We start from the raw sequence: 21,453 nt of genomic DNA on the forward strand, positions 1-21,453 counted from the left end.
ATGTCCTGTGTCTCAGCATAGCTAAGGAGCTTCTGCTGCCTCTCTGTCACACACAACACCTCTGAGAGTATAGTCAGGAGAAAGAGCGACTGGGAAGTGAGGAACCACAATGGAAAAGACCCTCATAAAGGACCCTGAAGTCTGGTTACAGACCAGACCGAGTTAATCATTTTCTCCTGAAAGGGCACAATGTATGTCCTTAGCACACACTGAGACAGAACGAACAGCCAGTCACTCACTCACTTAGGGTTTATCTTTTCTCTCCTGGTGCTAGTGGGCCACCTTGAAGGTCATTCCTGTCATTAACACCTTTCCCCTGCACCCTCAGTTCACCAACAGTGAGCAGGAAGCCAGGAAGCTGGGTGTTCCTGAGGACTAGGAGTGGGGAGATGGTAGTGTTAGGGTGCTGAGGGATCATTTGGCTTCTTGTTCACATATTTTCTTACTAGTTTGTATCAGTTTTGGTAATGGGCAAACTGAAGGCTGGAATTGAATTTGCCATCTCCCACTCAGAACGATTGCCTTCGAGGGAAACGAGATGGAGTCAACAGTCTTGAGAGAAAACTGAAGAGACGCCCAGAAAAAGAAGGCCTTCCCAGTGAACGGTGGGATCGAGTTAAAAAAATGCGGACCCCTCAAAAGAAGAAAATTAAATTGAGTCACCCCAAGGACATGAACAATTTCAAATTAGAAAGAGAGCGTAGCTATGACTTAGTCCGTAATGCTGAAATGCATTCGCTGCCCTCAGACACGTCCTACTCAGAGCAGGAGGACTCTGAGGATGAAGATGCCGTCTGTCCAGCTGTGAGCTGCCTGCAGCCAGAAGGAGATGAGGTCAGTGAGGTGTGGGCCATAGAGGACGCTTTCCCTTAACTCAGAACCCTGTAAGCTAGACCTCATCTCCTCGGGGCTTTCTCCTCTGCTTGTCTGCTTTGAGCTGATCTGAATGGACAGTTCAGTTTCCCCTACTGATTATCTCTGCTTTTAACCATCGGCCCTGGGTCTCCTCCCTTTTCTTGAAGAAACTCTGGTTCTTCCCTTTTTTCCTTCTCTTGCTCCTCCAGCTTTCACCGTCCCGGCGCCCGGAAGGTGGGGGGGATGCTGATGGAGAACCCTTTTGCTTACTGTCACCACGGGCAGCACTGTCTGCCCAAGGCAGGCACAGCTGGAAGAGTGACTCTGCTTTGGCCGTGGGACAGCTACCCTCCTGTGGTTAGCTGTTGTGCCAGAGGCCACAGTGCTGGGACAGTGGCCTGAGTGTCTTGAGGCTGGCCTGCCCGATTTTGGATGGCATTCCTTCCCTCTGAACATCCCGTCTCCCCGCTCTTTGTAACCAGGTGGACTGGGTCCAGTGTGATGGCAGCTGCAATCAGTGGTTTCACCAGGCCTGTGTTGGTATCTCTCCAGAGATGGCAGAGAAGGAAGACTACGTGTGCGTGCGCTGCACGGCAAAGGACACGGCAAGCCGAAAGTAAACACAAAACACACGCACTTCATGGGATTCAGGACTCCAGCAAAGAAGATTTTTCCTCAGTCTCAGCAAAGCTACAGGACTGGGATCGAGCCAGCCTGTACACGGTGCTATTTCTATTCCTTGTGGGATCATTTTTCCAGAACTCTTTGAAAAAAAGAAAAAAAACAACTAAAAAAATTTTTTGACACTTTTTGTATTTTTTCCTTAAGAGCTGTTTGTGGTTGTTGAAGTTTAAAATGCTGACTGTTTTTTGCAGGGGGTCTCTACCAATTTCGAAGGTATTGGAGTTTGCACCTTTTCGTGTACAGCATTAACATTGTACTTCTCCCTGGGATATACCGGCTTAAGAGTCCGACTCAGTTTCAGGTCCCAGAAAGGGCACCAGGATTCCAGTAGCCCTCACTGAGCAACCATTCTCCTTTACTCTGTTACCACATGGGGGATTTTAAGTTTTTCACTTTGGGGTTTTTGTTCCTTTCTTTCTACTTTTTTCTTTCTGGTAGGCTAGGTTTATTTATCTGAGCAATAACTTCTATGTTGGTTTCAGTGGCTGGAATTAAAACAAGCAAACTTCTAAACGGTGTGTTGGTGCTTTAGCATTTGGTCAATGTACAGACCGCAAATGTCCAGTTTCTAGTGTCACTGATGAGCTAGTGATGTAGAAAGAGACTGCGCTGTCAGTAAGCCCACGCCTGTATTTTGGCTTTGTCCCTGCCCGTCCTGTCTCTTCCCCCCCCACTTCCTCCCCCCTCTTTTTTTTTTAAGGTTGCATCAAATGTTGCAGTTTATATTGTGGAATAATAAATCCTTGGTCCGATTGTAACACCAGACTGCAGCTTCTTCTGCCCTCCACCTTGTGGGCCTCCAGAACCACGGGGCCTGCTTGCTTCTGCTTCTCCCCAGGGAGGCTGCAGCAGAAGTGTTTGCCTTCAAACTTGTGGAGACTGTCTTTGTAGCCTGGTTCCTTAGATGGCTCCTTGCCTTCATGTCCCCGCTAATAAAGAAGCCTGTCTTCAAAGACCAGAGCCATCCCTTGAAGCCATGCTGTTTATAAATAAGCTCAGAATGTTGGGAGTGGTCCCTATAATCACTCCAGACTTGAAATAAGTCCTTATGAAATGCTTTTATCGTATTTGAATTGTCAGGGAGATTTGGTTGAGAGTTAAGGTGCTGGGATTCATCATCTTAGAGGGTTGGTTTTATTGTAGCAGTTGAAGGGAAATTTGACTCCCAGCCCTGCCTGCCTGGGGTTCCTTTCCCAACTCTGTAAGTCCATCCATCTTTCCTGGCTGTGAACAGCCCATAGCTGTTTCCCTCCGTTCTGCAGAGGGATGGAAGGCTTCCTGGTGAGCAGAACAGTAGGCTCAACAGGCTCCTGCTTACTCTTCCTGTTTTCCTCACTCTTTAGCCACATGCCTGATGGTGGGTAAAACTAGTAGATCTTTAATAAAACATCAAGAAAAGAGTTTGTGATGTAGCAGAGATGTACATGTACTATCCCTTTTATGCGGTGCAGATGATTAAATCTGTTTAAGAATAACTCCTAGTGGTCTGCAGTGTCCTGCAGTTGCTGTGGTCTCTTCTTGTCTGGGGATGGAAGGAAGCTTTGAAGGGGCACTCTGGAGTCCAGGGGTACAGCTTGATGGAAGAGCACTTGCCTAGCATAAGCAAGCCCTGGGTCCCACACCCTGCACTACCAAAAATAAATAGGGCTCAGAGTAAAGAGCTGCTTCTAAGACCCATTCTAATGTGAGCCCGCCCTTCCTCCCGGCCTGCATAGTTGTTTGGTTTGCTCATTTCAGACAAGAGTTTAATGTGACCCGGGCCGGCTATGTAGCCAAGGGCCCTGAGTTCTGGGGTCACAGATGTACACCACCTTCCTGATCTGTGTGGTGCCAGGCAGTCACTAGCACGTGAGCTTGTCTGGTGTACCTGTGCAGTCTCTGACAGTAGCCTGGCTCACATAGCTGCTACTTATGGATAGGAGATTTGAACTATCCCCTCCCCAAGCGGGAAGCATGTTTGCCTTTTCTTTTTAGTGAGTCAAGTTGTGCCACACCTGAAATGTCATCTACACAAAACAAATGACACCAGGATTTCTTTTGTTCACGTGTGTCTGTCTAAGCTGCCTTGTGCAGTAGCCAACACTGCAGATGTTAGAGACATGCAGCTGCCAGCTTAAGTCACCTGTTGTGCCTGACTACAAACTAAAGCTGTATTTTTAAAAAAATGTATTAAAAAGGATACATTCCATTATGTGTTAAAATTGAAGCTTGCTGATGGCTTAACAGTGGTCCTCAACCTTCGGATTGAGACCTCTTTAGCAAACCTATGTGAAAGTACTTACATTACAATTCATAACTACCGAAATTATAGTTCTGAAGTAGCAACGATAATTTTATGGCTGGGACTCACCACAGCAGGAGGAACTATACTAGGGTTGTAACTTTAGGAAGGTTGGCTTAGTTGGATATATGGAGAAAAGATAAAATGGCCACTGACTTGAGTTTCCAACATAGTGGCCCTACAGTCCCTGGGCTTGCAAGTGTGCAGCTAGGGTCCGAGTCAGGGGGAGGGCAGTTAGCAGGCCAACAGTGAGACCAGAGGACTCTAGCAAAGGCTGGGAGAGTACTCTCCCTCACTCTGTTACTGGAGCGTTCTGACGCAGAGTAAAGAGCTTGTTTTCTATAAAGCTAGTAGCTGGAGAAAGCATAATTTGACTAGCTGTCAGGAGGCTCACTGGGAGTAGGGAGGAAGTGCTACTCCCAGGGGGGAGGGGGGCGGTAACACAGACCTGCCTCATCTGTCACCGATGAGAGTACTTGTCTAACATCTATAAAACTGCGTGCGCACATGCACACACGTAATCCCCAAAGGATTTTTGCCTCTAGCTTGGGTTAAGCAGCAAAACAAAAATCTTAGAAAAAGAGAGATTAATACCTTCTGGTTTGGTAAATGTGGCGAAGATGCACCTAGTTTTCCCACCATTGAGAGCACACACCTGTAATCCTAGTACTTAGGATGTTGATTCAGGAGGACTGGGAATTTGAGGTCCTCCGGGGTTCCATAGACTGCCTCCAAAAGCTACCACAGTAAGAGTCGGTTCTTGGCTGTGTGACTAGCTGGGGGCAGTAGGTGTTTCCTGGGCAGTGGTTGAAGCGGAGCTGCTCTTTTTTTTTTTTTTTTTTTTTTTTTTTTTTTTTTTGTGGAGTCTGTTCTCAGCTACTTTTTCCTGGGCGCCAGGGATGAAATCCAGCTCTCAGGCTTCTGCAACAAGCACCTTTCCTCAGTAGCCATTCCCAGCCCTAAGGCCTTGTGGTGGATTGCTACCTTTCCCTCTTCCCACTAACATCTGGATGGATATTTGCCAGTCCTATAAGACCTGCTTTTGTCTTGGAACAGGCATAAAGAGGTATTTAGGACCCATGGTTATTTCTGTGGGCCCAGTCCTGCCTGGGGTTCTCCATGTGACTGACTGGAATAGATCCCTATGTGCTGTAACAGGAGGTGAATTGGACATTTTAAATGATCACTAAGCATTAAGCCAGAGCTGGCCATTTAGTAACAAACAAACTGACATGCTTTTGTCTGTGCTACTCATTGGCCTATATTAAAACGTTCTGTTGAGCTGGGGATGAAGCTTGGTGAAAATGCTTGCCTAGCATGAGTGAGGCCCTGAGTTTGGTTTCCTCCTGCCATGATGCTGCAAACATAGTGAATCTGGAATACTGCTGGTGGAGAAGAACTCGGGGAGAGTAGAGAAGATGCTATCATTTGAGAGCTCCGTTTGCAATGTCCTCCCTCAACAGTGACTGAAACACCAGATGGCTTCTCCCTTGGTGGCCTCCTGTCCTCAGCCCTTTGCATGTGGCTCAAGTTTCTAATCTTTGTCTGAGGCTTCATATGTAACTTGTAAAGACAATCTAAGAAGTTCTAAACAAAAATGGTATAAAGCAGTACTGTTATAAATCCATTTTCCAGGCTTGTAAAGTATATTAACAACTTGTGGAGTGTATTTCACTCCTTGCAGACTTATGTAAACAAAACTCATGTTTAAGCATTGCATAAGGATGTTTGTGTACATTGCCATCAGCCTAAGTGAGACATCTCAAGCCAGCCCACACTCCCGGTGTGGGTTCTGGGATAGAGAGAGGGTCGGGGCTGGGATGTGAGTCCGGAGACCCTTTGAGTCTGGGATAAGCTGTCTTGCAATAGAGCTTGCAATCGCTCCATCTCTCTGGGGTGATGAGAGGCCACAGGGCTGTTCCTTTTGTGTGGCAGAAACACAGAAATGAAAGTTACCTTAAACATTTGCCTTCCAATGTAAGATAGGCCAGCCAATTTAGTAATTCCTGGAGAGCTTTGTGCTAGAAATTGTGTAGTGTTGAGCGAGCTGCCTCTGCCACTGTCCTGGCTGGGAGCATACCAAAAGAAAGCTTTTGTACATTTGCTCTAGGCACCTGGTGTAATTTTAACCTACGTCATAACCGTGTGTGTGTTCATTACACTTTGAAATTTTAAGGAAGAGGGCCTGCACAGGCTGGAAGTGCTCCCTAGGCAAAAAACCATAAGCATGGTGTGCTAGGGAGGTGGAGGCCCAGGTGGTCAAGAGTTGCCTGCTGTGTTTCCAAGTCAGTCCGAGCTCTTGCGAGGCATCCCCATCAAGATGAACCTAACCTCCAATTGGAAGTGTTTCAGCACTACCCTCAAGAGTGGAAACCAAAGAGGTTAACATGGCCCTAGCAAAGGTGAACTTTGGGAATGGAATTTAAGAACATTTGGTCTGTCTCCCTACTTCCTTGACCAAGATTTCTTGCAGGTTCCAAAGACTTAAGAACATTGTCCATGAAGTGGGTGAGTACTTCTTCTCTGAATGGGGTGGGCATGAGCTCCTATAGTCACCAACCAGCCTTTGTTCACGTGTGTGGCCTGGTATGCTCAGATTTCTGTGCGCCACCGAGACAGAGCGGAACAACACAGGCTCAGGGCTGTGCCATGACGACAAACCAGCCAGGAAGCAGGTCCTGGGTAGTCTAGCGTGGTGCCGAAGCCACGGCAGCAGAGGGGCTCAAAGAATTGTCTCAAAGAGATTCTCATCCTGTCAAATGGATAATGTAAGCCATGGTAATTGCATTCTACCAATTCTTGGAGTAGGTTTAGGTACTGACCCCAAGAAGAACACGGGTGAGAGGGTCCCTGTCGTGGGCACTGCCTTTTAGGTTTCTGGCTTTGGTCAGGCTGAGGCGCGCTCATGGGAAACCTCATTATTCTCCCTTAACCATACATTCACTAGAGGAGGTTTGAGGACAGTGAGCTTACTGAGGGTCTAGAATGGTTAGATCACTTCCTGGACAGCCTGTAGAATGAGCCTTGGGGAAGCCTTCGTCAATGAACTGGATGGAGAACCCTTGTGAGGTTGAAGCCAGCTCCCAGGCTGTCTTTTACTTGGTTTTGCCATTGTGGCATGACAATCACACTTTTTGTTTGTGCTTTGTTTTTCCAGACAGGATTTTTCTGTGTAGCCCTGGCTGTCCTGGAACTCACCCTATAGACCAGGCTGGCCTTGAACTCACAAGAGATCTGCCTTCCTCTGCCTCCCAAGTGCTGGGATTAAAGTCACAAGTCACTACCACCAGGTGACTACTACACTTTTTTTTTTTTTTAAGATTTATTTATTTTTACTTGCATTGATGTTTTGCCTACACGTATGTCTGGGTGAAGATGCCAGATCCCCTAAAACTGGAGTTATAGACAGTAAGCTGCCATGTGGTTTCTGAGAATTTAACCTCAATCCTAAGGAAGAGCAGCCAGTGCTCTTAATCCCTAATGTCTCCAGCCCCAGCAACCACAGGGTTCTAAGGTTTTAAGTGTTTGTTGCATGTGTGGGAGAACATGGGTGAGGGGCTCAGGACAGCTTGGAGTTGGTTCTACCATGTGGGTTCAGGGATGGAGCCTCGGTTGTTGGGCACAACGATAAATCCCTTTACCCACTGAGCTATTTTTCTGGCTCTTGTTGAGCCGTCAGAAAATGCACTTCTGTAGCAAATCCTACCAAACATGATGCTTAGAGGTTTACACACATTTAATCCTTTTAATGCAAAGAAGAATGTCTCTGAAGGTAAGGTGGGATGTTTTAAAGTTTATTTTTATTTTATGTGTATGCCTGCTGTTCAGGGAGACCAGGAGAGGGTGTTGAATCTCTTGAGACAAGCTGTAAATGGTCGTGAGCCACCATGTGGGTGCTGAGAATTTACCTGTGTCCTCCAGAAGAGCTGTCTGTGCTCTTAATCTTAAGCCATCTCTCCAGCTCCAGGGTGGAGTCCTCTCTGGAGCTGGAGTTTCAGGCAGGCATGAGTTTTGGGAGTGCAACTTTCTTCTCTGGAAAAAAAAAAAAAATGCATGCTCACTGAGCCATCCCTCTAGCTCTGGGGACTTTAAAAAATGTCTGTAAGAATGTGTGCCATGTGTGGGTGGTGCCTTCAGGAGCTAGAAAGGGAATCTCCTGCAGCTCTGAGCTGCCTACTAACATGGGTGCTGGGGAATGCTGGGTCCTCTGGGAGAGCAGGATGAACTCTTAATCACTGACCCTTCTGGCCCAAGGGTGGGATTTTGATGTCACACCCCTAATAATGAGCTTTATAAAATTTGAAGTGAATATGTGTTTCTTCTAAGTCTGCCAGATACTTGGACAGCAGTCCAGTGTTGCAAAGAGAAGGCTGTCTCCTGATACTGCTTTTTTTCTCTTCTTGCTCGGGAAGATAATGGTTCTTTTCTTAGTCTGAACTAACAGCAGTCATAATTATCTTCCTTGTTTCTAATTTTAATCTAATGCACTGGGACCACCGAGCAGCATGGGAGGTTGGAGAAAGGTGGGTGTTTTCCAGGCCTGTGAAGTCACAGGAAACTTCTAGCACATGACAGCAGAGGGCAGCAGAGGATGGGGGCTGGGCTACTCATACCTAGTTCCCAAGGCTGGAGCTGGGCCAGCTAGAGGAAAGGCAGGGTAGACTTAGGTACCCAAGGTTGCTTTCCAGTGCTTTGCTCTAAACTAGACCTCAGGATCTATCTTCTACAGTGTTGCAGTTGGTTTGGATTTGTAATCCACCAAAAGGTAGAAATCTGTTGCTAAGCTAGTGGTGATCCCTATTACGAACCTGACACATTGAGCGTCTCCTGTATTCTCAGGGCTGTATACCTGTATAGACTCATGGACTCTTACACAACGTGGGGGAAGCTCAGGGTTTAGCATCAGAGGGTCTTGCAAATAGATCTTAGTCTCTTTGGGATTTCTCTGTATGCAGCTCTGGCTGTTCTGGAACTCACTATGTAGACCAAGCTGACCTTTGCCTCTGTTTTCCAAGTGTGGGGGTTACCATGCCTAGCTCATCTTCATTTCTTGCTGTATTGAACATAATGGAACTTAAAAAAAATACTGCTTTGAAAAGGCAAAAAAAAAAAAAAAAAAAAAAAAAAAAAAGAATGAATTGACAGGAACTGTGTCATTGCCTAAGTGTGTGAGCCTGCTGAGGATGGGGCCGCCAGGTGTGTATTGCAACTTTGAACTTGCATTCTAGAAAGACTATCAAAAACAAAGCAAAAACCTTCCTTAAGCACCATCTGTATCAGAGGCATTGACTACAAACTTCTCAGTACAGGTTTTTCTGAGTGGGGCCAGGTCCTGGCTCAGTAGGATCTTTGCTATTGAGGCTGGGTACCAGCCCTGCAGGTAACAGGAGTGGAGAAGCATGGGTGTGGTCCCAGGAACTTGCTCAGAACTGGTAAGGGAATGGCAGGGACACAGTGTGTATCAGGGGAACCGTGAGGATGGAGCATTTGAAATGGCCTGTGTGGCAGAGTTGTGACTCCTGCCTGCATCGCTTGTAATATAAGTGACTCCCAATGAGACATTTATTTTTCAGATAAAGGAATTGGGCAATTGTTCTAAAGGCCAGCACTGGGGAAGCTAACGCAGAAGATCATGAGTTCTAGGCCAGCCTGGGATACACTGTGTGATTGTCTCAAAAGAACAGGAAAACCAGAAGTAGGGGAAAGGTCACCCAGTTGGTACCCAGAGTGAGAGAATTCAGTCCCAGGTTCTGACCCTTTGCAGAAGATGAGAAGGCAGGTGATTGCTCTGGAGACCAGCCTCTGAGAACTATGGATCCAAGGCAACAAACCCTGGCGCTTTCCTGGAAACCCTGGTGCTTTCCTGGAAACCCTGGTGCTTTCCTGGAAACCCTGGTGCTTTCCTGGAAACCCTGGTGCTTTCCTGGAAGAGGTTTTCCTTTCCCACCCCTTAGTGGGCAAGGCTTATAAAAACTTTTGTTTGAGGGAACATTCTTTTTTCAGTTGTTGGAAATGTACTTCAGACCCAGGTGTCTTCCGAAAGTGGGCCACATGCATAAGCCAGGACCCCGCCCTTGCCGTTACTGGCAGGGGCTGGCAGCCCTGTCCTGCCATTCCCAGACACCTCTGCCACTGTGATCAAAGTTACCTCAGCTGGGGCTGAGCCAGCCATATCTATTGAGTTTTTGGCAAAAAGCAACTGGATCTCAGTAAACAAGCCCTTTAGGTGATTATCTAAGCAAAAGTAGAAAATCTCAAAGTGACTAGTCTGCCTTGGCAAAGGGAACCCTAGTACCAGGCAGGTCAGGTTCCAAAGGCTGCTTTTGTGGTAGAATCTTCCTGGGGCACAAGGACCTCAGTGCTCCAGACGGAGGCGGAGGGAAGGAGCAGGGAGCTAGCTCAGGGTGTCTGTCCTAGCCTCTCCATCTCTACCCCTCCCCCCCCACACACATACACCCACTGCCAGCAATTCCTAGGCTTCCAGACTCACTGGCTTTCCTTGAGGAAGACCTATTTTTTAACATTGGAAGGAAGTTTTATATTGGGGAAGGGAAAGAGGAGAAAGATCTGTTCTCAGAGAAATTGCAGGAAGAGAGCGATATTCAAATGTTTTGAGAGGAATAATACTTGGTGTACTGGTGCTAGACACTTACAGAGCAAGTCTAAGCATCCGTGCTCTGCTGGTCCCTTTACCTCTTCACCCACAGATGGAGAGGTGAGCTGAGATTCAAACTCAGGCTGTCAGACTCCGGAATTGACATTGGTAAGTCACACATCCCTGGCCCATGGGTATTTTGATTTAGTTGTTTGCTTTTGTTTTATTAGTTTTTCAAGACAGTTTCTCTATGGGACAGCAATAGTAGCTACCTGTTAGCTACTTGCATATTTTTCTAGATTTAATGTATATGGGTGTTTTGCTTTCACGTATGTGGGACACCATGTGCATGCAGTGCCCATGGAGGCCAGAAGAGGGCACCAGATCCCCTGTAACTGAGTCAGAAGACCTCGTGGAACTGGTTCTGATCCAGCCATCTAGAAAAGCAGCTTAAGCTCTTAACTGCTGAGCCATCTCTCCAGCCCATCAGATCCATCTCAGGGTGCTGAAAGTCGTCTTCATTCAACCAGTAAGGAAACACGCTTGCCCTGGGTCACAGGGCTGTCCTGCTCTTGAGTGAGCATATCCCTGTCTCTTTAGTGGCCTCTTTTCCTCTGCATCCCTGGGGAGCATCCTCCCTACAGAGGCAGATGGAAGATTCTTCCTTAGGGGAAGTCCACAGCCATTCTTTCTCTCCCCGAGGCATGGCTCTCACTGGGGATCCAGCAACACCTTAACTTTCCTGTTGGTACAATTATCTCACTCTGCCACAAGGTAGCTGTGAACTGAGGTGTATCCCCTCCTCCTGGCCAGTCCTAGCCAGCCTCCTGAGAGCAGGAAGTGGGCAATGACATGATGGATACAAACAATCTTGAGCTCAAGAGGCCTGCTCCATCTTTGATGGTGACATTCAGGGAAGGGTAGTGGGTGGGCCTGGCAGATGTGGGCTGTGGCAGCTGCTTCTCCACTATGTTCTGCTGAGGCTTCTGGTGTTCATCTCCCATAGCCAGGCAGTTCCATGATACAACCCCAATTTAGGCTGGGATATTAGGCCAGGGTTAATTATTCCAAAAGGGTTTCAGCTGAGTTGCTCTTCATCTTATGGCGGCGAGCTTTGAAGCCCACGGGTGCCCTCTTGAGGAAAGATGCCCTGCCCTGCAAGTATTTGTATGATTGCTAGTTCTGAGCCGTTTGCTCTTCACATTCCAGAAAGCTTACAACTCCCTCCATGAAGCGTTTGTCTCTCTGTTAGCTGGCTCACCAGGAGTGTTCAGTACAGTGGGTGGGCAGAACAGTTCAGAGCCCCCTGCTGCTGTTCAGAGGGTTGAAAGCCAAGGCTCTTTCCCGATACCTGTGGCATACAGCTCCACGTGACATAAAGCCTGGAGCTACACCAAGGAGCAGCCAGCTGCTTGTGTGTCTTAGGGTGCCCCTAGCTTTGACTCTGAGAAGGAAAGTTCATTTGTACTTTCAGACATATTAGGTGCGAGAAGACAAAGTCCTTCTAATCTTCCCAGTCCATGAACCCTGATAAGCCTGAGGCCATCCGTAACTTAATGAGTTTCTTCCATGAGCTAGACCGTTCTGAAAGCAGGAAGAAGTTTCCTTCCTAGGACCATAAAGTTACATGGGAGTCCCCTGCCCTCCTATTCTGCCATAATCAAGAATTTTATCCTAACTCCATAGTAATTTTAATAAGATTACTCTATGTGTGCCAGTGTTTTGTCTGAATATATGTCAACACCACCTGTGTGCCTGATGCCTTCGGAAGCCAGAAGAGGGCCCTGGATCCCCTGGAACTTGATTTATGGATGGTTGTGAGACAACTTGTGGGTGTTGGGAACCACATCTAAGCCCCCTGCAAGAGCAGTGCAAGAGCCATCTTTCCAGCCACAGTAGTAATGATTATTGCCACGCCCGAGCAGCCAGAGTACGTAGCTTGGGGGAGGGTGTCGGGATTGAAACACTTAACAGACCATGAAACAGTTCACGAGAAGTGAAGAGGAAGCTGCTGCCCTTCATTACAGAGAGTGATGGGCTTATCTACCCAAGCCAGGGGATGGGCTAAGCATAGGATGAATCATGCACCGCCCACACCTGGGGTCAAGGCACGGGCCCTGCACACCGGAAAGTTGTGAGAACAACCTTGTCTGATCAACCTTGAGAGCACGGGGGTTCTACAGCTGGGTGGGCAGGAAGAGAGCTGTAAGGTACAAGGACTTAAATTCCCAACAGATTATTGTCGTTTGTTACACAATGAATAGATCATTATAGCCCACTCTGGGAGACTTGCCCTTTACCTCTTGTTAGATCAGGACTTACCAACTGCTTGGTTGATTGAGACATGGTCTCTGTGTACTGGTTGTCCTGGAACTCTATGTAGATCAGACTAGCCTCACAGATCCACCTACCTCTGCCTCTACCTTCTGATTGCTGGGATTAAATCATGCACCACTACACCAGAGAGGATTTTTATTTTTATTTATTTATTTGGGTTTTTCGAGACAGGGTTTCTCTGTGGCTTTGGAGGCTGTCCTGGAACTAGCTCTTGTAGACCAGGCTGGTCTCAAACTTAACAGATATCCTTCCTCTGCCTCCCGAGTGCTGGGACTAAAGGCGTGTGCCACCACCACCAGGCAGGATTTTTATTTTTAATTAAAATCTAAGCTAATGTATGGATTGCATGATGTCTCATTTTATTTTAATTCGTGTTTTATACTTTCCCATTTGATGAATTAATGTCACCTGTACTTAAAGCACTCTTATGGGTGGTCTAAAAATTAAGTAGGCTAGTATAAACACACTAACTTAAATAAAATACAATTTAAAATACACTTAAGTTTGGCATGTCCACAGGATCAGATGATAAGGAAACCAGGAGGCAGGGATGGAATGTGACTTTGAGTTGATGCAGTGTTACACCAGTGTAGCGGGTACTTCAGGGGCCCTCCAGCCAGTGTTTGCTCAGTTGTCAAAAGCAATGCGACCCACTCAAGAAGGGTAAGCTGGCAGGGGGTGGGGTGGCAGGATGGGGACTTCCATTTCCTGGCTTTAGTTCTTGTATTCCTGAGCGTGCTGGGAGAACACAGGGACCAGGAGCTGGCCCTGCCTGTGGAGGTGGAGGCCTGCTTTTGTCTTGTTTGCTGCAATAGATAACAGCCAGGCTTTGAAACGTTGTGTAAGGTTAAAGACCTTACGGGGGGGGGGGGGAGCCAAGTGTTGCAGGGTGTGTGTGTGTGTGACAGAGAGGGGGGGGGGAGGGAGAGAGAGAGAGGGAGAGAGGGAGAGGGAGAGGTGCTGCGATTCCCTGCTGGCTTCTTTCCCCTAGTTAGGCAACACCAGAACAGGAGACCTCAGGGAAGGTGTGGGAGAAAGCCAAGCAGCTATGTAGCCAGGGGGAGGCAGACTCCCTCCACTCTTAGAGTTGTGGGGGAGGCAGACTCCCTCCACTCTTAGAGTTTTACCTCCCCCATGTCCATTGGTTCAGAATGATCTTATGCGGAGGCAGAGGCGTGCCTCATAGCCCTTGGGTGGGAATGCATTTCTGCCATGCGGGGTCATAGTACCCAGGACTCACCTTTTAACGTGAATAGCTGAAAAGTGAAATAGCTAGTAATATGCTGGGTGCACAGGGGGCACGTGCCCTTTAAATTGTTTCTCTTCCAGGTCCGGAAGCCAAGGGGAATAGGCAAGAGAAATACCCACTGATTAGGCTTATAACATCTGATCCTGATGAATTAAAAGAATATTAACGCTGTAACCAGGGACACCACAAGTCTCACTTAGCCAGTCTGATTGAAGTACTGACTCTAAGAGTCTTGGAAAGCAGGTAGCTTCTAACCATACGTTCCCAGACCTGCTTGGGAGGGGTTGAGCCAGGCTGACAAGGGCTTTGATGGGTTGTGTTGTTGTGTTGCCAGCCCCAAAGAGCTGAAGTATGTAGGGCAGCAGCCTTTCCGGCGGGAACCCTGTAGACACACATTGTTAGGACGGGGATTCGGAGTGAGGAGAGCTTGCCCCTAGGGTGCAAGTCCTCCGGCACGTCCTAGGCTAGGGCCATTGGATGACGGGCAATATGACCACACCGTCTCCTCACTTCCCCTGCAACCTTCCTCCAGACTGTTCTGTGGAGGCTGTAGAACGGCTCATTGACTCTTGACTGACAGCCACGGGGGGGGGGGGGTCTGCCACTTGTGGTCTTTGAGTGCTGGCATTGTTGGGAGTGTGACTGAAGCCTCCCACCACTCCCTCAACACCGAGGCCGCCGCCTGTTCTTCGCATTCCCTCATTCTTCATTCACGTCATCTCTCTTTCTCAAAGAGCAAATGTGTGTTGAGGGCTGACCTCCAGCCTACTTTGGTATCTAAGAGAAAGGCAGGGTGCTGCTGTCCTATTATAACAGTCCACTCCAAAAGTTAAGGGTAAAGGCACTTGCTGCCAAACCTGACGGCTGTCCTGTGTGTGTGTGGGGGGGGGGAGAAGGGGAAGGAGAGAGAGAATAAATAAAAAACCAATGTAATTTTAAAAAGTTAGAACATATTTAAAGCAGGTTGTGCAGCGAAGACTCCCCCGGGGTGCCTGCCGCCATCTCTGGGTAGGTTATGGTACTGCATGCAGTCCCTGCTCCGCAGGCTTAACTGCACTGCTTTTGGCTCAGGGCCTGGGGGGCTGTTTGTCCATCAGCAACCGGACGGTAATCTCCACCTTCACAGCAACATCTTACACTTTTAGGAGACAAATGCATGAACAATCCCTGCTCCCAGCTCTGTCTCTCCCCTCCTAAGGTGCATTTCAGCACACCGCAGCGCCCACCCGGCCTCCCTCTTCCAGGGACTCTCCATTTATCTTTTACGCTCAGAATCTCCACCATTGCCAGGGATCACTATGGGGTGGGTGGGTGGGGGGTGGCCTTCCTACGCGAGCAAGGGAGAAGATCCAAACGGGATCCAGGGATCCCAAAATGGCTATGGGTGCACTTGAGCCCAACTACTTAGCCTCCGGCTGCAGCGAGCGGTTGCGGAGGTCCGGAGTAGGCGGGCGCTCGGGAGCCAAGCCGCCTGGGGTGGAGGGGACCGGGTCCCTTTGCCTGCCTAGCTCTTCCTGTCCCGGGAGCTGCCTCCCTGACCTTGACGGGGGCCGAGGCGAGGCGGGGGCGCGGCGCCCTGCGTGCTGCACCGGGGACAGTCCCGCAGGCAGGCCCGCCCCACACCTCCCGGCGCGTGCCCGCCCTCCCGCGCCGCCCGCCGGGTCTCCTCCCCTCACTGCAGCGCTCGCCGCGCTCGCGCTCGCCCATCGATCAGCCCCTCCCTCTGCCCGGGCGCAGACTGCTAAGCTCAGCAAGTCTTGCCGCAAAGGCACTTCGGAGCGCAGTTGGGCCCGGGGCGGAGCGGGGACTCCGCACCCGGGGGGACGAACGCCGCCGCTGGACGGTCGCCAGCGCCGCATCCCTGCAGCGGATCTCTGCCTCCCGTCGGGGACCGCGCATCTCTCCTGCCGCGTCGGGGTCGCCCTCGGGTGAGTCCCTAACCCCTCCGAAGTTTCTCCATCCCGGCTTCTGAGTCTAGGGGCGGAAGGCTTCTGGCTCCTGGGGGTGGGTGCGGTTGCGGAAGTTTGGGGCCAAGAGGACTGGGGGCCCGCACAGTCCTTTGCGGGAGTTTGCAGCGCCGCGGATTTGGGGGAGCCAGAGTCGGGAGCCAGGAGCGGGATCCTATGGGTTTGCGCGGGGAGCTGCAGGACGGAAGGGCCGAGCGTCCCTTGGGCCCGCCCGCTCTGCTGCCGGCGTTTTTTGTCCCTGAACGCCCCCACTTGCATCTTGCCCATCCCCCGCCTCTTTTGCCCCGGCCAAGCTACGGGGATCCGCGGCACCGCCGTCGTGGGAAGACAGGGGAAGGTCGCCCGTGCGAGGCTGGCGGGACCAGACTAGAATTCTGGAAGTGAGGGTCGAGGGAAGCAGTCTGGGACGCGACGGGTGTGTATGTGGGGGGGGGGCGTGAAGATGTCCCTTCAAATCTCATGACTCAGCAACACCTAGGACGGCTTGTCGCTGCTCCAGCTCTGGTCCACAGGGCCAAACAAACCCAATTCTCCTTTCTGGTCTCTTCCATTTGCGTTTCTTACTCGCCCCTCCATCCCTGTTGTAACTTAGAGGCCGCATCTTTTCCCCATGGCATCCCTTTAACCCTGGTGCGGTTTCTTCCTGTCTCCCCCATTCCACAGGTGCCCCTAGGGGCACGGGGTCTCCCCTTTGCACTCCTGGGGTGCTGGTGGAAGGCCACGGAAGCAACCAGAGCAAGGATGGAGGAGGCACTTGCCCAGCAGGACCACTGCAGTGTGGAGAGGGCAGAGGGAGGGGCAGGTGGAAATGGGGTGGATGCCGAGGATAAGAAATAAAAAACACCACCACCACCTTAGGTTTGCAGGGGACACCTGAATGAAGACTGAGGTCAGGCTCGGGCCTCCTCTGCTGTGGGAGGGAGGCAGCGTCTCGAATGTAATAGGTTGTCCTCAGTTCAATCTCTAGCTCATAGAAACCTGGGCATTTCATCACTCGGTACCCAGGAGGAGGGCCATAGGCCCTTAGTCCTTCCAGCTGCCTCCCATCCCCAGCTTACAACGGAGCCTGTGGGCTAATTCAAAAACGAAGAAATGAATGTGTCAGGCACCCCTCAAACAGAGCCAGAAGGGCAGGGCAGGTGTGATGCAATGGGGCGTGCCTTGCACACACTGCAAGCTCCAGCTTGTGTCAGGGCCCCAGAGGTGAGTCAGCGTCAGGGGGTCAGCACCAGGCACCCTGCGAACTTGGGGTGGGGGACGCTGGGCCTCAGTCATTCTTTTTGAGCACCTGGAGAATGGCCAGCGCCATTAGAACTGGGCTGTCCTCCCCCCTGCGGAGCCTTGCTCTGTTTCCTGTGACACATCCCTGGTCTCATTGCTAGGGCTTCCTTTGGATGGGGGCTGCTGCTTTAGGATCTCGTGGGCTTATCTTCACCCTTTACATTCTGCACCTGGCCTGTGGAGGCACAGGCGCCTAGGAACTGTGGAGGGAGGGGGACACGGGTGTCCAGTTACCCTCTGGTGGAGCAGGGACCAGTCCCCTACATGTGTGTCAGCTTTGCTCAGCACTCCACGAGCTTTCCCCAGACGGCTTGGGGCATGCAAACACAGGTCTTTCCCCCTTGGAACCTGGCATCCACACGAGAGTAAGGGCAGAGAAAGGCATTGGCATCTGTAGTTGCCACAGGAATCTATGACTGGCCTCACCTGTGAGCAGCATTGTCCTGGTCACGGAGCACCTTTGCAGACCTGGGGGGGGGGTCTTACTACACTGCAGCTGCAGCTCATTTTAGCTGTTGGACTTCATGCCCTTTCCACCTGCTGCAAGGCTGTTCCTAATACAGCAGAGATGGGGGCGGGGGGGGGGTGGTGGTGGCTGGAGAAGTCTCTTCCCTACTAGGCCACCCCAGTCGGCCTGGATCTGGGCACGTTTGACCTTGGGTGGCTGCTGCTCTATCTTTGCCCTAACCTGACAGAGCCCTTCCCTTTTCCTCTATGTTGAGCCTGTGTAGCCCTCTCAGTGCTAGAGGGGCAGCAGGCATACGGGGAGTCAATGAGGGGTGCCTGGGCCCGAGTTGAGAATACTGCTCCCTTTAGCTTTGGGATTTTCTAGGTAGACTTTTTCTGGTCTTAGACATGCTCTAGCTAAAGCTAAATTTGCTAGCTATCCTGTCCAGGGTGGAAGGGTACTGTTTAGGGACGGGAGGGACCAGCCAGAGTAAGCAACAGAGGGCTTGGCTACACCTGGTGGTTAGAGCAGGGAGTCCAATGCAGAGCAGTTGGAAAGCCAGGTGGACTTGGGTCCTAATCTCCAGAGCCAGTGATGGCTGGACTTGATGATCTGCTAGACTGTGTTAAGAAACACCTAGGATGTCAATGAGTACACCTTTGAGTGTTGTCTCTGAGAGCTATTCCCTAGATTAACTGAAGCGGGCAGACCTACCTTGGATATGAGGGATATGAGCGAGGGTCCTGGATGGAAGTAAAAGACCAATCAAACACCAACATCCCCCTGCTCTATGCTTCCTCATCTACCCGTGTCCTCATAGCTACAGCTACAAAGTTACTCCTGCCCCTATGCCTTCCTCATCCTGATTGACTATCGCTGAACCAAGAGTAACAAAGTAACTAACTAAACAACCAACTGACCGCAAAACAATAGCAACAACAAACCTTTTCCTTCTGTTAGTTACTTTGTCCAGGTATTTGGTTACAGCTAATACACTAATTGTGAAGGCTGTATTCATGTTTGAGAATATTTTATTAGCATGTATTTTATTAGCATGTACATCCTGGGTGCCATTGTTCTAGGCGCTGTGTATGGATGAGGCCATGAACTCGACAGACAATAGTCCTACCATTCCCGTGTTTGTTTGTTTGTTTGTTTTTGATTCAGGGTCCCATTTAGCTACAGATGGTCTTGGTCAATCCTGCTTTTTACTTTTGACCTTCTAAGTACCAGGGTTTCATACATGTGCTATAACACCTGGTTTATACAGTGTAGGATTGAATCCGGGCTTTTTACATGATAGCCAAACACTACCAACCGAGAGGGATCCTTAGCCCCAACCCCTGCTGTTCTGGATCTTGCATTCCAGTGGGCCTTAGCTACTTTGATTATCAGTTCCCACAACCCTTCAGTATCACCTATGGCTTTGTTGTTGCTGTTTGAGACAGGATTTTCCTATATAGGCCAGGCTGGACTAGAACTCACTATAGAGCTCAGGCTGGTCTCCAATTCTGGTGATCCTGTCTCTGCCTCCCCAGTGCTGGAATTATAGGTGTGTGCCGCCACTTGACTATTACTGTTTTGTTTGGTTTGGTTTGTTTGAGGCAGGGTTTCTCTGTAGCCCTGGCTGTCCTGGAACTTGCTCTATAGACCAGGCTGGCCCTTAACTTGCCAGCCTCTGCCTCTTGAGTGCTGGGATTAAAGGCTTACAGTACCACCACGGCCGGGCTAACTATTGCTTTTTTGACAGTCTGTTGTGTGCCATGCTAGGTGATAGGCATTGAGATGGAGATGAAACCTACCCTGGCTTCCATACCGGTGGTCACTGACTGCCAGACAGCTGAAGAAATAACTCTACAGAGAACTCAACACGCCTGTGACACGTGTTGTTTGTGGGACCCTGTGGATAGTGACTTGAGTAGGTCTGAAGTTTTTGTGCTTACACGGTATAATGGGTAAATGCTGTTAATATTGTCGCATAGTACTCCAAGCCTCCCTACCCTGATACAGTCTGACTTGCCCTGTTCGAGCATCCACACATACAGCTGGTTGGTGACTCACCATCTGCTCTGCCAGAAGCCAGGCCAGGAAATAGAGCTTTAGCCCTGGACTCTCTTGGTGTCCAGGAAGCCTGTGGTAAATGACATAGTTTAAGTGGAGAAATGTCACATAATACCATTTTCCCCCAAGAGGCAGTATAGTGACTATAGACAGCTTGCCTGGGTGCCACCTGGCTCTGCACATGCTCTGACTTCGGACAAGTTGTTACTCGGCCTTTTATCCTCTATCATCCCATGTGTAGAAGGGAGCTAAACTCTGTCCCCAACACAGGGTGTTTGCAGGGAGGGTCAAGTGAATAACAGCCCAGGGTGGGAGTGTGTGTGTGTGTGTGTGTGTGTGTGTGTGTGTGTGGTTTTTAACCCCATCAGTCCTGTCCTTGTCCTCAGACAGTGGCTGCTCATCCCAGGACCTCATCCCTCCAGCTTTAGGCAAGTGTGCATGATGCCCAATGAGCCATTTCCTGCCAGAGCTTAATTTCCAGGAAGGACCTGTCTCTGCCCTCCTTCATTTCCATCTCTGGGACAGGCAGGTTGAAGAGGTTACTGGGGTGATGGGTAGTGACTTTGGATCCCAGCCCTGAGGGACTGGAGCAGTCTCTGAATTTGGACTGTGAGGAGCCTTCAGCTGGGAGCCCCAAGAGTATACTGCAGTAAGGGCTCTCCAGATGCATGGAGAACAAGGGTGAGATCTGGTGTGGACCCCGCCTGCCCCCAGCTTGAGTCCTGGAGCATGGATGACCTTCCAGCCCTTGCCACTTAGAAAGCTGGGTGTGAATTGCAGTTCCATGGTGATGGTCACTGAACCTCCCAGCCTAGGCTTTCCAACTAGCCTCCAGATATTTCTTGGCCATTTTATCTGGTACCTCAAAATTGCAGCTGCAGAGATAGTAGTTATAAGAGAAGGCAGAGTCTGGATGGGTCATGGGTGGCAGCAGAACTCAGCCCTCCTGTCTCCTGCCCTCTCCGATGTAGTTCAGAAAGGGCTGGTGGAACTCCTGCATCTCCATCTTGGAGCAGCTGTCCTTGGCCATTTCACACTAAAGAAACAGGCCTCTTTCTCCTCTGTTTCCCCTTTGGAGGGACTAAGCTACTCTCTGAAAGACACAAGGTTGGAAAGATGCCAGAACACGTGGGGGGCCCATAGCACCCAAGAGGAGCATTCATGATAGCCAATGTAGGGTGGCTTTGCTTCTAGAGCCCGGGGTGGCTGCTGCCAGCACCAGGTTCCTTGGTCCTTGGAGCCTGACTCCTCCCTCTGGGCTCCCTGCCACAACTGTGGGCCCAGGGGCTCAGCTCTGGGCAGGCAGTTGGGGGGGGCCTTGGAATCAGGAAGGCTCCCTTTTGCATTTGCAAGGGCAGGTGCCCCTGAGCCAGGCAGGGAGTCCTCGGCCCACCACGGAGGAGAACCGGAGAACCGTGTCTGGGTGGCCTGTAATTGGGTTGGTGTGGCAGTTCTGGAGCAGCAATTAGGGAATACCGCAATTAGAGGTGGACTTTTCCCATTTATAACTCCCTCTGTCTTAATGGAGTGCAGGTAGTTGTGACAGAGATCAGAGCACTGGGGAGACAGGAAAGAGAATAGAAATCAGTAGGATAGGGCTTTACTCCGAGGATGGGGTGGGCCTGGGAGGGACTTAACCCTTTCCATACTCTCATCTTTGGGGTAACAAAGTGGGAGGTTTGGTGGTGAAATTGG

The 21,453-nt window shown here is 50.0% G+C and overlaps 2 protein-coding genes across 2 annotated transcripts in view; both read left to right on the forward strand.

Annotated features, from left to right (window-relative positions):
* The window catches only part of Kdm5b (lysine demethylase 5B), a 55,641-nt gene extending 54,115 nt beyond the window's left edge, over window positions 1-1,526 (forward strand). The window contains exons 26-27 of the mRNA XM_051204146.1: window positions 514-834; window positions 1,338-1,526. Coding sequence (XP_051060103.1) covers window positions 514-834; window positions 1,338-1,475 — 459 coding nt within the window. The 3' untranslated portion in view covers window positions 1,476-1,526. The remainder of the gene's footprint in view (window positions 1-513; window positions 835-1,337) is intronic.
* Window positions 1,527-15,660: 14,134 nt separating this feature from the next.
* Syt2 (synaptotagmin 2) overlaps window positions 15,661-21,453 on the forward strand; it is a 90,064-nt gene continuing 84,271 nt past the window's right edge. The window contains exon 1 of the mRNA XM_051204089.1: window positions 15,661-15,929. The gene's annotated coding sequence lies outside the window, so the exon portion shown is untranslated. The remainder of the gene's footprint in view (window positions 15,930-21,453) is intronic.

The sequence above is a fragment of the Phodopus roborovskii genome, unplaced genomic scaffold (genome assembly GCF_943737965.1).
Source record: "Phodopus roborovskii unplaced genomic scaffold, PHOROB, whole genome shotgun sequence".
NCBI lineage: Eukaryota > Metazoa > Chordata > Mammalia > Rodentia > Cricetidae > Phodopus > Phodopus roborovskii.